Source organism: Urocitellus parryii, chromosome 4 (assembly GCF_045843805.1).
Source record: "Urocitellus parryii isolate mUroPar1 chromosome 4, mUroPar1.hap1, whole genome shotgun sequence".
In the NCBI taxonomy this organism is placed as follows: Eukaryota; Metazoa; Chordata; class Mammalia; order Rodentia; family Sciuridae; genus Urocitellus; species Urocitellus parryii.
In genome coordinates, this window is record NC_135534.1 from 198,002,983 (window position 1) to 198,019,993 (window position 17,011).

At 38.6% G+C, this 17,011-nt stretch overlaps 2 protein-coding genes across 2 annotated transcripts in view; one reads left to right on the forward strand and one right to left on the reverse strand.

Moving 5' to 3' along the window:
* The window catches only part of LOC113197859 (complement C5-like), a 45,073-nt gene extending 42,244 nt beyond the window's left edge, over window positions 1-2,829 (reverse strand). Inside the window, exon 1 of the mRNA XM_077797974.1 lies at window positions 2,750-2,829. Coding sequence (XP_077654100.1) covers window positions 2,750-2,820 — 71 coding nt within the window. The 5' untranslated portion in view covers window positions 2,821-2,829. The remainder of the gene's footprint in view (window positions 1-2,749) is intronic.
* A 12,514-nt stretch (window positions 2,830-15,343) lies between these two features.
* Window positions 15,344-17,011, forward strand: part of Cntrl (centriolin) — an 89,389-nt gene continuing 87,721 nt past the window's right edge. The window contains exon 1 of the mRNA XM_026410376.2: window positions 15,344-15,433. The gene's annotated coding sequence lies outside the window, so the exon portion shown is untranslated. The remainder of the gene's footprint in view (window positions 15,434-17,011) is intronic.

The following is a 17,011-nucleotide window of genomic DNA, read 5'->3' on the forward strand; positions in this document are numbered from 1 at the left end:
AGAAAATATAGTGTATACACACACACACACACACATACAGGCAACAACTTCTTCATTAGGACTCCTAAAACTCAGGAAATAATACAATTAATAAAAAGGATGACTTCAAATGAAAAAGCCTCTGCATAGTAGAGGAAACAATTAAGAATGTGAAAAGATAATCTTAAACCATGGAAGAAAATCTTTGTCATTTACTGTTTGACAGAGGCTTCATATCTAAAATATATAAAAAATTCAATAAACTTAATGCCAGAAAAAAGCAAATATCCCATTAATAGGTGGGCAAATAAATTAAGTAGAATTCCTCAAAAGAAAAAATATAAGTGGCCAATAAATACATGAAAAAATGTTCAAATATCTTTAGCAACCAGGAAATGTAAATCAAAACTACAGTGGTATCTCACCTCACTCCAGTTAGAATGGCAACCATCAAGAATATAAACAATAATAAATACTGGGGAGGATGTGGAGAAAAAGGAACTTATATACACTTATGATATTGTAAATTAGTATAAATATATGGAAATCAGCATGAAGTTTTCTCAAAAGACTAGTAATGGAACATGACTCAGCTATACAACTACTTTGTATTTATTCTAAAGGATTAATGTCATCATATTACAGTGATACATATATACACATTTATAGCAGCACAATTCACAAAATCCAATCTATGGAACTAGCCTAGGCATCCATCAGTGGATGAATAAAGAAAATATTATATATTTTATACAAACACACACATACACACACACACAAAAAAAACAGAGTTTATTAAGCCATAAAGAAGAATGGAAGAAACTTGAGAACATCATCTTAAGTGAAATAAGGCAAACTCAGAAAGTACAGGCTCAGATGTTTTCTCTCATATATGGAAGCTAGAGAGGAAAAAGGAAATGAAGGTGTGCAGCAAGGAAGGACCTCATGAAAAATCAGAGATCAGTAGAGTATTGGAAAAGGACCAGGGATAGAGAGGGGAGGATGGAAAGGGTAGATACTGGGGAAAAATACTTGTCAAGTTATTTTGTAATATTGTGTGCATGTATGTAACATCAAATACCACATTATGTATAATTATAATGCACCAATAAAATATGGAAAAATAGAAAAATCTAGAAATAAAAGGCTATTTTAATTTCAGTATTTTTTAAAAGTTTGTATTTTTTAGTTCAGTATTGAGTTGTTTATGTGGTGGGAGAAGTGACACATAACCTATTTAGTGTTTAGAAGTCCTTAAAAATGGCTCTGGAATTCTTACTGATGTACCATTATTATGATCTAGCCATATGAGGAATTTTATATTTTCATTTTCTTTCAACAGCTGCAGAGGATCAGGCCACTGAGCTTGCAGAGAGGTGAGGCTGCTTCTTTGGCCTTTACCTAGAATGTTTTCCCCAGATGATTGCATGGCTTCCTCCCTCACTTCTTCAACATCTGCTCAAGTGTCATCTCCTTAACAGAACCCTCCTGTCCATATTTTTAAACAGTGCTTCATCAACTTTTTATCTTTGTGCTTTTCACTTCAAAATACTAATAACTACCTACTCTCATTTATTCCTTCATTCATTGGTTCATTTATTCATCATTTGCTTGTATGAAAGATAATCTCTAGGAATTATCCTTTCTCATCTGCAATACTCTCAGTGCTATTACATGCTAGGTGCTCCATGAATATTTGATCAGTCAGTCAACTAGTCAAAGTAATTAATTACCATGTTGTAAAAGGCACACTCTCACATCTTCAGAGCAGGTGAGGAGGTGGTTTCTATTAAGGGCCAATGCAATGTAGTGGGGAAGAATTCAGAATGTCCTTGGACAAGGATCTTAGGATCCCAGGTTCTAGCCCTGGTTCTGCCACTAACGTAAAGTCAATTAATACAAACTTCTATGAGCTTCAATTGTTTTTCTTTCAAAAATAAATAAAAATTAATTAAGGTAATGGTGTGATTGTGGCCATGTGATAAAATCTAAAGACCAGAAATGAGAAAATACTACAAATTTATGATATTCTAAGTATATATTTATAATACATTTAACATGTTTATATGCACATTTTTTGACAATGGAAAAAACTGGTGATAATGAGAAGACATGAATGAAAGTCCTGCCCCTCTCTCTCTCTCTAGGAGTGTGACCTTTGGCCAATCCCTTGCCCTCTCTGGACTTACCCTCACATATGAAACAAGTTGGTTCTATTAGATAATACCTGGTTACTTTTCAGTACTTAAATATTATTTCTAGATATGAGATCATTGTTTTTAACACATAATTAAAAATGTACAGGCTTTCAATACCACTAAAAGTTGTGAAGAATCAGCTCAGAAATGTAGACATAATTAATTACAATAAATTTTCAAATCACAGTATTAGAATTGACCCCCAAGTAACTCTGGCTTAACTGTGTGTAGTCCATGAAAAACACAAATCAAACTAAGTACTGAATACAAATAAGCAAGAAATGACAAGATTAAGCTTTTATCTTGAGTTGACTTTGTGCCTTTTTGAAGTGGAATGTGAGTAATCACTTATGTACATTTTTATAAATAACAATCTCATAAAAGCTGTCACTTTGTTAGTCACTAATCAAATCAAAACGCTTCCTTGGTTTTCTCATTCAGAAATGAGACTACCCATTTGGTGCTCTCAGAAGGAGAGAGTTATTTTCAAATCAACACAATCTGTTGAATTTGCTTTTTCACTCATCACTACTAAGATACATTACAAAATGAAGATGAGTTGTTTTACTCACATTTGTTCCTGTCCCTGTCCCAAACTTTTCTCCAGGAAAATTAAAAAACAAAGTATTTCCAAAAGGCCCATGGCTAGAGGTGGTATAAAACCATGGACATAACCTGCTTGAAGCTACTTTCCTTTCAAATAAATTGAGTTTAAAGAGTTGGATAACTTAGTTTTCTGGTTAATTATTAATTCTAAAAGAGGGACTCTCTAAATAAGAAAACTAAAATTGGAACGAAAACACCCTTTCATACCTAGGAATAAGGATAGGAGGTATTTTGGAGAAATTTACACCCAACCCAGGGGGAACTTACTTTTATAAATACAAATAAAAGAACTCTAATACCAGAGTTGGCACTATGAAGAATGGCTCAATGCTAAAAACCAGGAAACCACATTTTCCCTTTCTTCTCTACAGCAGGGAATTTCCTCTGGGTTTGATCATTTTCTGTATGCATCTGGTAAATCCCATTTGTTTCTGATACTGACAAAAACTTACCTGGATTCCGTTTTAAATGGAGATGACTTCAGAAGGAGTCTGAAATAGCCAAGGCTCACAAGGTTGTCTCTTTTAGAGAAGACCTGGGTGGGTCCATCCTTGGTGTTGGAAATGGTCTAAGGATAACCTACATCTGTAAAGGGAATCCAAGGAATAGTTCCTTGTCTTCCCCAGTCTAGGGAAGGAGCTGAACATTAGGCAGAGGAAAGGTTGTGACTGGAAACCAGTATGTCATGCTAAGGATGCTGCCATCATTCTCTAAGTACCAACCAAACACTTTAGTGTTTAGTAGGGAATGCATATCCTCCAATAGATCTCAATTCATATATACTGCTCATTTAAAGATTAATATACATTGAGAAATAGAATATATTTATGTCAAAAATCATATGTTCCAGTAAAGATTTTAATAATTTAAAATAAGAGCTCAAAAAATAAAACTATCTATAACAATAGAATATAGTAGATGTATTTTTAAAAAATTCTTTAATATTTAATTATGTTTATTTTTATGATGTTTTGTATTAATAAGACATTTCTAAATTTACACCTTTATTATTATTCATTTCCACTTTAGAATATAATAGGTACTCTATTTTAAATAAAATAGATGTCTCTAAACATATTTCTATAAATTGGATATTTATGGTCACATTGACATTGCTTGCATTGAATTAATAAGGTTCTATTTACCAATATAAAAGAAAATTTGACATACAAATTTCACTAAAGGTATCTCTAATAAATATCATTGAAATGGCAGAAATCCGCCACTCTTATCTGAACATCTAAGGCCACTTGTCTCAAAAGAAAATCTGTAAAATGATTCAGATGTAAAAGATGGGTCAAGTTAAAACAAACAAAATACTTTTGCCATCATTTTCAGGAAGGGAAATTTAAGGTGTGGGGTAATATGTTGTTTTAAGTGCAAACAAGTTTATTTGCTTGTGCTATAGGGTAAATACTAATAAGTGGTGTTTTCATGTTTCACTGGTAGAAAATATTTACAGAACAATGGAGTTCAAAGATTCTGAATAGAACTGAAGTTCAACAGTTTATAGATTTTCAATTAAAATTTAACTAAAAGTTTAACTAAAAGTTTTTTTAAATCTGTCTTTTAAATGTGGATCAAAGATGGAATTTTCTTTATATTGTACAATGTGAACTTTGAGTGAGTCTTTGGTTTTATTTTATTTTTGTACAAATACTACATTTCTAAAGCAGGAGAATCTCAAATCTGGCAGAAGCTTTTATGGTCACTTAACCTGGATTCTGGCCTCAAAGTGGAAGCCAAATGATTTAACCTGGTTCACAGGGCCTCTCCTGGTCCAGTCCTACTTGATTCTCCAGTCTCCAAGTTCCCATTCTTCCCTACAGCCAAGGGTCTGAAGCATGATGATTCCCTGAAGTCACCATGACATGAAAGTTCTCCTAGAAGGGTAATAATTTTACATATTTTAAATGGACAGTCTTTGAATACTTATCTCACACTTATTTAATTTTAAAAAGTCTAAAATCTTATTTTCAATTAATTCAAACTATAGACCTCTTTTTATATATGATAAAATTATATATAATTTTAAAAAATATTTTTTAGTTGTAAATGGACACAATACTTTTATTTTATTCATTTTTATGTGGTGCTGAGGATCAAACCCAGTGCCTCATACATGCCAGTCAAGCTCTCTACCACTGAGCCATACCCCCAACACTGATGATAAATGATTTTATTCTGTATGATTTTCTTTTCTTTTCACAATTCCAGGATTATTTGAAGCAATTCAGACAACATCACTGAGTCTTAGGGAAGGGCTTATAGATATCTTCCAGTAGCTGCAAACATTATATTAAAATCAGGGCTTATATCATTATACCAAACAACTCTATTGTGCACTGCCATCTGCTAGGCTGTAAATTTTTAAAATATTTTTTAGTTGTCTATGGACCTTTATTTATATGTGGTGCTGAGAATCAAACCCAGTGCTTCACACATGGTAGGTAAGCACACTACCACTAAGCTACAACCCCAGCTCCTAGGCTGTAAGTTTTTATGAAATTTGTTTAGCTATTGTGTACCATTTTAAAAACCAAACAACTCATAGGGAGGCAATATTAATGGGTTTTAAATCAGAGAACAAAATGTGTCAATATTTTGTGTATTATTGTTTTCAGATTTTCTGCCCACCAGATTGCTGGCTTTAGGTACCTGCTGCCTGGCTGGTGCAGAAGAGGTAGTATGACCCATAACTGCTTCATGTAATTTGCACAGGCCTGTTCAATCTCTGGAGGCCACCAGAGAAACAGAGGTGTCTCCCCAGAATTAGATCATTCTCAGTTGAGACCTGGGATTATGCTTGGTATGTTCGACAGTGGAAGAGTGGCACTCGGTTGTACTGGGTATAACACATTTGCTCCTCAGCCTGCTTTTTGGCTCAGCCCATAGTCTCATGCCTTCATACAGTTTTTCTTAATCTTCTTATACCCTCGGTTTGACACATATTTGGAACTATGGGTAACACATGAATTACTGCTTCTGGCTCTGGAGAACATGGCACACTCAAGAGCCTTTATTAGTGCTTTCCCTTAATAGCAGTGTGGAAGGGAATCTCCGAATGCAAGCTACATCCAGTTAGGGAAACTTATGAGTAAATATCTCTCATTAGCCTATTGTTTCCCATTGGATATGTGTGTGTTTAAATGGGCTGAAATATATACTGAGCTACCAAAACATTTATTGAAAAAAGTCTGAGAGGGAAGTTCAAAAATAACAACAGAGAGAAGCTGCTATAGGTGAAGAAGAGTGGAACAGCCCTGCTATTTGCCTGTTGTTCCCCATTTACATTCCCAGCTGATCCTTGAGAACAGTTTCCTACACCTTTCTTCAGAGTGGGTGGGGAGAGAGGGAAGATGCACCCTTCCAGGGCATCCCCCAGTGACAAACCTCATCCAGCCTCACTCCACATGCCTCTAAGTTACTGTCCAGGAGGGACTGATTAAGTTATAGCTCTCATAATCCAATCATCTCACCTCTGACTATTCCTGTATTAACTCAGGAAATTTGGGGGACACCACGGATCCAATCTATTAACAGTGGTGTTGACTAAATTCTGCTTTCTAAAAAAAATAAAACTAAGATACATTTCAAATGAAAATAGCATTTTTCATTGACATTTGCTCCTGTCCCCAGCTTCTACCCAAGTAGGAAAAAAAAGCACAGACTATGCTTAAAATGTCTATGCCTGGCATAGCTTTTAGGTCATTGACAGAAGAACCTTTCTTGAAACTACACTTTTTGTGAACTCAGATTGAAGAATTTGGTTAAATTAGTTGTCAAGTGAATTATTAATGTTAAATAGGAGAAACATGGAGAGGGAAACCTCTAAACTTAAATGACAACCTTTTAATGTTCCCAGGTAATTCTGGAATTCAGAGGAGAAACTTGATTTTGATATGTAAAATAGAAAAGACATTCAAATGCTAGTCTCTAGGAAAATGTTTCAAAGCTGGACACAGACTCAAACTGTCTGGAGGCTGCTCTGGTTGTACATATTTTCTGAGTGTAGTAGAGGCCATTGACCTGCTGACCAGGTCACTTTTTACTGAGCTATTACTCCCATCCTACAGGTGCTAAGTGTTGGCTGTCGAAGTTTCCTTACTCTGCACTTCTGCAGTTAACCAGGCTCATTCATGGAAGACATTTTGCCCAGCAATATCTTAGAAGTTCCATTCTTTCCCTGAGAGTGGTAGACAGTCAACAGCTGGCAGTGCAACAGGCTTACTCAATGGCCTCAAGGTGGGACAACTTTGTGGTAGCATTTGTGCTTCAGAGCCCCCATGAGATCGGACTGAGGCCAAACCTCAGTCTTTGCTTTCTTGTGCTTTTCTCTCTGCTACTGTGAGATCAGTCTTGGAGATAAGCCATTTCATGCAAATGTTCCCATTTCAGGTTTTACTTCTAGGGAAACACTTTAAATTTAAGGAACATGATAATGGACTGTTATCCTGGACTTCATAGAGAATGTCTCATGGCTGGAGAAATTTGTGAGGCTTCTCTGAAATGGATCTGGATTGAGATGGGTACCATGAAGCCTGTACTAATCCTCTGTAGAGCAGATATGACATCCCAAAACAACCTCCTAAATGCTGAGATGTTGTAGAAATCCGGGACTAGAAATAAGCCACATTGGCCAGGACACAGACAGGGAAGCTATGAACTATTGCTGTCCTACGCTTCCTCCAGCCTGAACTCAATTGCATGCATGAACCAATACCAAACTACAAGTTTCTGGGTACATCAGGGATGGTTGCTGGATAGGGACACGAATTTTGTAATTGTCTCTTCACTTGTCTATTTATCTCCACCAGATGATAATTTCCATGAGAACAGGCACTAGGTCTAATATATACAATGGGGACACCCCCCTCCAGATTTATGGCAGTGACATAAAAGATACTTGAGCCCTTTTCAAATTCTTGCCAAATCTACACACAATAAAATGGGCCAGAGGAGATGATGTTGAAAGTTAGGCTGAGGGTGGATTGGTTCCTGTTCAGGTCCTGAACAAGTTGCCATCTCTAGGTCCTATTTGTATTCTTTGTTCCATCAAAAAGACAGCTAGTACACACTATGCAAAGTAATAATGAAATTGTTCTCCAAGATAAAATGCAAGCACAGATGGATAAAACCTGGGGATGTCAAACATTCATTCACACATATACATCTGCAGGAAAAAACCAAAACTCTATTTCAAGGGCTCATTCAACATTGGATCAGTCTTTTTTACACAAATCTCCAAATTGTAGCCCCCAAAAGACAATTTTTATTTCTTGTACTCATTCCCATGCATGGACTCAGTAACCACGACAGAAAAAAACACAGTGACATAGTGACAATATATGGAGCCCCAACACTGGCCCTAAAAAAAAAAAAAATGTTCTGGTCACATTTCACACTGTTATTAGTAGTTGCATAATGGAGGCCACAAGTATTTGATATTCTGAAATACTGAAATTTTTAGAGTTGTCACAAATGGGAGGAAAAAAAGTAATAGTGGTAAGAATGTCTTAATGTTTCTCAATCACAGCATGATTGATATTTTGTATGGAATGATTCCTTCTTACTGGCAGCTACCCTGTGCATTGAAGAGCTGCCTACAAGCAAGCCTGGCTTCTACCCACTAGAAGTCACTAGAACCTTCTGAGTAATAACTACAAAAGGTCCCTGACTTTAGCAAATATTCCCAGTTAGAGGCAGGGCAAACTGGTCCCTGGGTGAAAATCACTGAGTTGCTGTGTGCTTGGCTCAGAATTTAAAGGCAGATGGGAAAGTACTTACCTTTGTTCCTATGGAAGATGCAGAACTCAGCAGGCTCCTCATCACGCTATTTGACTATTTTAAGTAACTATGGAAAAATGTTATCCCCTTCCATTCCTTCACAAAGAGGAGTCATCACTGCAAATATCATTTCTCTACTGATGACTTCCAAATTTATATCTCTAGTAGGAACCTCTCCCCTTCCATGTTGTGGTGCCCCAGGACTCAGGACTCAGACCTCTGTTTTGTCTAAATCTACTCATTAAGCAATTGTATCCAACTGCATCCCTTGGGATACAATCTATACATGCCAACACACCTTCATTTAATCTCCTGGATCTCCCTCCTGAACAATTGATTGTATATCTAACTGCCTTATTGAATAGCTACACTTGTGTATCTAATTACCATATTAAACTCAGTCTGTTGAAAACTGAATCTGTCAAGATCTTCCCTCCTCAACACAGCAAAGTATTACCAGGCCTCCAACATGGAAAATCAGGACCAAAATATTCAGGGGAAAATAAAAACTTGGGGAAAGGGTGTACAAAGTGAAGAAAATTATTCTAACCCACAATGACAACAATAACAAAACCTTTCATTAATATACTTTTTGTTTGTTTTGGTACTAGGGATTGAACCCAGGGGTGCTTAACTACATCCCCAGCCTTTTTTTTTTTTTTTTTTTTTTTTTTTTGAGATAGGATATAACTAAGTTGCTTAGGGACTCACTAAATTGCTGAGGCTGGGCTTTGAACTCATGATCTTCCTGTCTCAGCCTCCAAAACACTGGGATTACAGGAGTGTGCCACCACGCCCAGGCATTAATATGCTCTTAAATAAGGAAAGACATTACATATGTAAAAACATCATTATGTATATGATATCACAAAAAAGTAGCATTCAGACAACAAAATGAGTCCTTAGACCTTAAAAATCTAATAGCATAAATACAAAACTTTGGAAAACTAAGTTGAGTAGTTAAAAAAAATAAAGCAAAAAACTAAACTGATAGTAAATAGAAGAAAAATGGACAAGGCAATTACAGAAGCACGCTAGGAATTTCAGCAGCTGGCAAAAAAAAAAAAAAAAAAAAAAGAGAGAACAGAAAACAGGAGGGAACCATCACTAATAGAATAATTAAGAATATTCTCCAAAAACAGAGGACATGAGTTGTCAAATTGAAAGAATGTGCTGAATGCCAAATGAAATGGTAAAAATATATGAATACCAAACCACATTTTCTTAGTCCATTTTCTATTGCTCTAACAAAATGCCTGAGTCAGGTAATTTATAAAGAACAAAAGGACCTTGGGCTGGGGTTGTGGCCCAGTGGTAGAGCGCTTGCCTAGCACGTGCAAGGCCCTGGGTTCGATCCTCAGCACCACACAAAAATAAATAAAAGAAGGTATTGTGTCCAACCAAAAAAATAAATAAATAAAATATTAATTAAAAAATTTTAAATTGATTTTTAATTCTTTTTTGAATAAAAGGACCTCAAAAACCTTTACTGCCACCCCACTGCCACAAAACCTGCAGGCCATTGTGGCACCCACAGTCATACACATTAGTTTTCTAGTGCATATGGATCATACTCCAGGACAGACTATATGTTAGTGCTCAAAAGAAGTCTTAAAAAATTAAAGAAGATTGAATCATAACAATGATATGAAATATAAATTGATAAGAAACCTTAGAAACTTCATAAAACATGAAAATTAAACAGTATGCTCCTGAATAACCCAATGGATAAAAAAATTCAAAATAGTATTTTAAAATTATTTTGAGACAAGTCACAATGAAAATCCATCATAATGAAATTAACAGAGTGAAGTAAAAGCAGTTTTAAGAGGGAAGTTCAATTTATAAATGCATTCATTAATAAAGAAAGATGAGGGCTGGGGTTGTAGCTCACTGGTTGAAAGCTTGCCTTGTGTGCGTGAGGCACTGGGTTCAATCCTCAGCACCACAAAAAAAAATAAATAAATAAAATAAAATAAAGATATTGTGTTCATCTACAACCAAAAAAATATTTTTAAAAAAGAAGAAAGATGACAAATAGTCTAATATTATCCCTCAAGGTCACAGAAAGAGGAACAAACTAAGCCCCAAATTAACAGAAGGAAGGAAACAATAGAGATCAAAAAGAAATAACTTGAGAGTAGAAAAACCATAGATGGGGGATCATCAATAGAACTAATAGTTAAAAATAAACAAAATCACAAACGCTTAATGAGAATCTAATGAAAAAAAAGAAGACAAAAAAAATGAAAGTGCAGATATTACAACAGATGTGATAGGAATAAAAAAGATCTTAAGGGGCTATTATGACCAATTACATGCCAACAAATTGGAAAACTTAGAAGTAATTAAAAGCCTCCCATCAAAAAACAGTTCAGGACCAGATGGCTTCATAGCTGAATTTTACCAAACATTCATAGAAGAATTAATACCAATATTTCTTAAACTTTTCTAAACAAATAGAACTGGAAGGAATAGTTTCATATACTTTTTGTGAAGCCAGTATCATCTTGAATTAAGCCAGAGAAAACACCACAAGAATAGAGGTCAATATCTCGGAAGAACATTGTGCCAAAATACTAAATGAAATATTAACAAACGAAATTCACCAATACATAAAAAAATTGAATATCATGACCAAGGATGATGTATATGTGTTAAATACATGCAACCGTTTAACACATGTGAATCATTACAATGAAATTTGGGAAAGATATGTTGCCAACAAAAATAAATAAAAATAAAGTAAGTGATTTATTTCTCTTTTTCCTCAGTTCACATTAGGAAAGTGATTTTCTCCTTGTAATAAATATGTAACCTGGGAGTAGAGCTCAAATGGATGTTATTTTTCCAACAATATTTCATGCAATGGTATTTATATTGATGAATTTTGAATAAAATACATTAAGAGTTGCATGATGAACTCCTAATTCTGTCATTTTATTTATTATCTGAAAAGAAGTGCTTTCCCTTTTATAGAAATTCAAAGTGTTAAATTACAAAATTATTAAGAATGAAGGGATAGGAATTTAGAGCTGAAAATATTTGAAAGATGGACATAAATATTTTGAAAGATGGAAGCTGTTCTGGTCTTATATATTCTCTAGGTCTGCCATTTCAATCACATGGGAAAGTCTCTCTAGTCTTGGTGAACAGAATGGTAAATAAAAGTTTGGATTCAGGTGGTGGAGTTCGGCAAGGGGTGGGAGAGAGAGAGGTGTGTGTGTAGTGTGTGTGTGTCTGTGTTCACCTGACAGGATCTCAGAACATAAGACCTTGACCTGGTCCTCTTTACAGTAAACCCCAAATAACAGGGAAGGTCTTCTGAATTCCTGGAGTGACAGTGTCTCCTGAAACCTGAGCATCGGAAGCAGCCAGCTTGGGTAACCTGGGGAGAGTTTTACGAAACACTATACATTGTAGGTCTTTGCCTTCTAAGCCCAAATCCATAAATAGATTTATGCAGAATAATGCCAAATCTTGAATTGTACTCCACTGCCATAGTGTCTTATTTTTGTATATTTCCCACTCCACTACAATGTCTTTCAGGATAGAAACTGTCTATCTCATTCACAATTGCATTCTCACAGGACTGGCCCATAGTAGGGTTTTAAGATCTATACTCACAAAATGAATAGAGAGTGAAGAGTTAAATAACAAACCCAATACATTTAGGAAAGATTATCAAGGGCTTTGCAAGTCAGCCCATGAAATTTGGTATTTTGCAAAGGGTGGAAAGCCATCCTACTTGCATAGACTCAGGTCAAATTCATATATCAATATTCACAGGTCTAATACAGCATTTAAATATAGACATAGGACATGATTTTTTAATATTCTGTTTTAGTTGTAGTTGGACACATTACCTTTATTTTATTTTTATGTGGTGCTGAGGATGAACCCAGGGCCTCACGCGTGCTAGAGGAATGCTCTACCACTGCGCCACAACTCCAGTCCAAGGACATGATTTTTTATATAGAAAATTATGTTTTATTCTGTGAATTTAAAAAATACACTTATTTGAAATATGTCTGCATTTCTGTTAACTCAAAGTCCCAATGGCAAGTCACAGGAGAGTAATGGTAACAGTGGAACCTACTAGACAAGCTTGTATGATTCTTAAAGCAAATGTACAAAATGGCTTAAGTTGGCTATAAAAGATGAAGCAAGTTCAAAATAGCTAGATCAATACTCCTGTGGCTAATATTTCTATTTTAAATGCAACTCAGAAAAATGACAACTTTTTCACATTATCAGGTAAATATGAATTAGCATGAAATGAAAGAGTTTCCCTCTCGCTTATTCCTTGCTTCTTCTTGAGGAAGGTTCTTTTAGTATGCTGATAGGCAGTTAATATTTAAATTAACTAGAAAAAGTTCTCCACTCTGAAGTCATAAGGCCTGAGGTATAACTAAGGCTTTCACCATGCTAGAAAGCTACAAAGGTCTCTGTGGAGAATCAAAATTAGGCAACACGAAAGTGGAGAACACACATGTGAGGCTACCTAGAAATGGTAGTGAAAAATAAGCATTTTTCACCTTCTTCTGGATTTGACCTGTTTTGTTGATTTTTGAATAAAATATATTAAGAGTTGCAATTAAAAGTTATTGACATGTTACTACAAAGATTATGAATTATCGACAGACAGCACACCATAATTTGTCAATGGGTCTCACCTGAATACCATTATAGACTTTGAGGAGCAAAGCAATGAGGTTACACAATAAATCCGAGTCTGGTGGAAATGACAAATGTCAAAAAATAATAAATTGATAATAATAATAAACTTTTAGCATTGTACACATTCTAAACCAATACATACCATCTAAACTTTGATTAAAAATGGATACAACCTCCTTTTAATGTTAAATGGAGCTTTTCAGGAATTCTGTTTTCTATAACTCCCAGGGCTTCCTGTGGTATTGCATAAATAGTTGCTGAGAGGGAAGCATAATTCACATAAATATGCATGGTGTCCCTACTGGAAGTCACCTTAATTTCCCATTGAGATGAAGCCATGTTTTGCCTTAAGGAAATCTAAAGTGCTAATGCTGCTTGTAGTAAGGCCCCTTTTCCAGCTTTAGCTTCTCCACTCCAGATTTTTGCACCATCCATCAGGAATGACTTAGTGTTTCTATTCTGAAGTTTTATTCCAGCAACACTGAATTACTTAACCTTCAGCTAACTGCTAAGCTCCCTTGCACACCCACACCCCCACTTTCCTGGGTTTTTCACAAGTTTTCTCTTACTAAGATATTTCTTCCCCACTTCTTCACTTCTCAATCAAATTCTTCTTTCAGACTTATGATGAGACATCACTTCTTGGAAACGTTGACTAATAATAAACTAAAATAGTGAGAACTTACTATGGGTCAGGCATTGTTCTAAATTCTTTCAAAGGCATTGTTTCATAATTATAAGGGCAATTGCAGGAAGTAGGAAAGACGATCATATTTCATGAAGGAGGAATCTAAGACAGAGAACGAGGGTATTCCCCAAAATCGCGTTACCAAGATGGATCTCGAGTGCCAGGCGCGGGGGCGGTCGCCTGCGATCCCAGCGGCTCTGAAGGCTGTGGCAGGAGGATCGCAAGTTCAAAGCCAGCCTCCGCAAAGTCCCAAGCACTAAGCAACTTAGTGAGACCCTGTCTCTAAATGACCTACAAAATAGGGCTGGGGATGTGGCTCACTGGTTAAGTGACCCCAAGTTCAATAATCCCCGGTACCAAACCAAAACCAAAACCAAAACCAAGATGGATCATAAACTCCACGGTGAAGGATATGAATATAAGGGGGATTGATTGTGAGAAAACGCTAAGAACAAGGGGCTGGAGGATACTAAGGAAGTTCACAATAATGCTGGGATCTTCTGATGCAAGCACGCAGCTAAAAGCACAGGACTAAAGGAGAGGTAGAGATTGCACTGGAAGTTTCTGGAGTTGGTGCAGCTTCTCATGGGAACAGGGGCCTGGGTATTCTCTGGAAATGGGGGGGGGCGGGAGTGGAAGCAAGTATTCTTGATGATAATGCCTTTTTTTAATTGCACTGTGTTTCCCAGCAACCTGAAGAATATCTGCTACATTCTCTTCAAGAGCTGTTGCTGACCGTTTGCGGTCGAAGGCAGAACTTTTAGGCAAGCCCCAACCAAAGTCTCCGCAGATGCTTCTTGCCTTAGCTTCCCGGCGCCAGCTGGAGGAACATTCTCCGCCAGGGGACGCCGCGCCGCTATGGCTCCCTAAGCCCCAGGTGGCAGCCGGCACGCACGCTCCGACCGCTCTAAGGTTCGCCTCTTCTGAAGCGCTGGGTCCCTGAGGGAGAGTGTTCGCCTCAGCACTCGCGCTGCGGGGAGAAGCGTGCGGCGAGGTGCACCTGCTCCAGGCTAGCCGCCCGCATCCCAGGTGGGGGAGGCGGTGACGGCGCCGCGTCGCTCCCTCAGGTGGTCCTCGGAACCGGCCCAGAGGATCAGGTTCACTCAGTCAAAAGGGAGTCCTTGCGGGCTGCCGCCGCCGACAACCACACTTCCTGAGAACTCCGACCCCAACGCCGCCCGCGTCCCAACCCGAAGGCTGTGGAGCTCCAGAGCGCCCGCCCCACGCGGCAAGAAGGTGGGTGACCACGGCTTCCCCGCGTTCCCTCGCGCCAGCGGCACCCTCGCTCAGAACGGCGGGAAGCGCCAGCGGCCCCGCCTAACGGCTCAGGGATGGGGCGTGGCCTGCACAGGCCCCGCCCACCGCGCTTGGTGCCCCTCGGCAACCGGCACAACACAACAAAATGGCCTCCGCGCCGCTGGGCGCCTGACTGGAAAGACCCGTGCTTCTCCGCCTCGCCTCGTCCTGTGGGGCTGCTCGGTTTGGTTCTGGGGCGGTGAGTGCCCAGCCTGGGTGCTGCTGTCCTCCGGCGTCTCGCCGAGCGGTGGGGGCCGGCGGCGAAGGCGGGAAGGCCTGGGCAGGCGTGCGGTGGGCCGGCTCCTGATGGATTGGGGCGGGGGCGTGTGCCTGGGGATTGGGATTGGACGGGAAGGATGGGCGGGCGCGGAACGGGCGTGGGCAGGTGGAGGCCCGGGCTAGGCTCAGGAAAGCGCTGACGGCGCGGCGAGGACCCAGCCGTGGGGCGGGTTGGGAGTTGGGCCGCGGCGCCGGGTGGGACTGGGGTCGGGCCGCCGGGAGGATGTGCCCGGGGTCTGCGCAGTGAGCGCGGCGCGAGGGGCTGCGGGCGTCCTGCCGGGTGGAATCAGACGGATGCAGTACGTGCAGAAAGATGAGGGACGGAGCTGGGAGGACTGGGTGGGTCAAGGGACGGGTGATTGTTGAAGCCGCCGGTCTTGAGGCTCGGGTTACTCAACCTCGCCTCGGTGACGGCAGGCAAGTTCCTTCACTTCCTGTTCATGTGTCCTCACTTCATCTGTATTGAGTGCTCACGAGGTGTCTGCTAAGGCTCTAAGTATTTTGCATGTATTGATTAGCTCCTTTGGAATTTGAAAATTCAGTGTGGGACGTTGTCATCCCCATTTAACAAGTGATAGCGCTGAGTACCAGAGGTTAAGTAATTTATCTAATGTAGCACAGTAAGTGAAAACTCTGGATTTGAATTCCAGCTGTCTAGTTCCAGAATCAGTTACTTGCTTGCTAATGATGCTCAGCCACTCATAAATGAGGTTGGTAATTCAGATCTTATGCAGCATCCGTGAGGTGATGTCTGTAGAATGTTTATCATGGTCGTTCAGTCAACATATTTTTTTCCCCATACAACAAAAGACAAATGGAGACTCTGCTCTTTTGTAGGTTATAGTTTACAAGGAGAAAAGGAATAATTATGCACTTTCAGAAATGATTACTTAATTCCAATTGTTTATATGTTTATAGAGGAGACTTATTGGTGCATAGACCATGTATAACAGGGGGACACAATCTTGTACATCTTCAGTGTAAGAACCCTGCCTTCTCAGCTCTATTTTTAAAGAGTCTAGCACAATTCTTAGCACATAAAAGTTGCCCAATAAAATTGGATAACTAAATAAATTAATGGAAATAATTGGAAACTTGGGTTTTAGGGTATCTGAATAGAACCAGAGAAATGGAAGAGGGGAAATCAGGGTGTTAATAGGTTCCAGAAGGACACAGGGGACAGGTTGTTGGAAGTGAAAGCCAGGTAGGTAGGCAGTTAGTGGAGTGGGTGGAGTTTAGGTATTTAGTTCTAGTAGGGGAGTAATTATAGGTCTGAGTATTGACTGGTCAGGATGTCAGGATATATGTTAGAATGAAAAGAATGAAAAGAAATGAGCAGTTTGTGAAAACAGGATGGATATAGAAGTGTTGGTGTGGGGTATTAAAAATTTAGAGAAATGGGAGAGAGAAGTACTACATTAGGGAGCTGGAACCGAATTTATGGGAAAACTTGGCAGCCAGAATGGGATGAAAGGGATGAGAAGCAGAGAGGTTGACA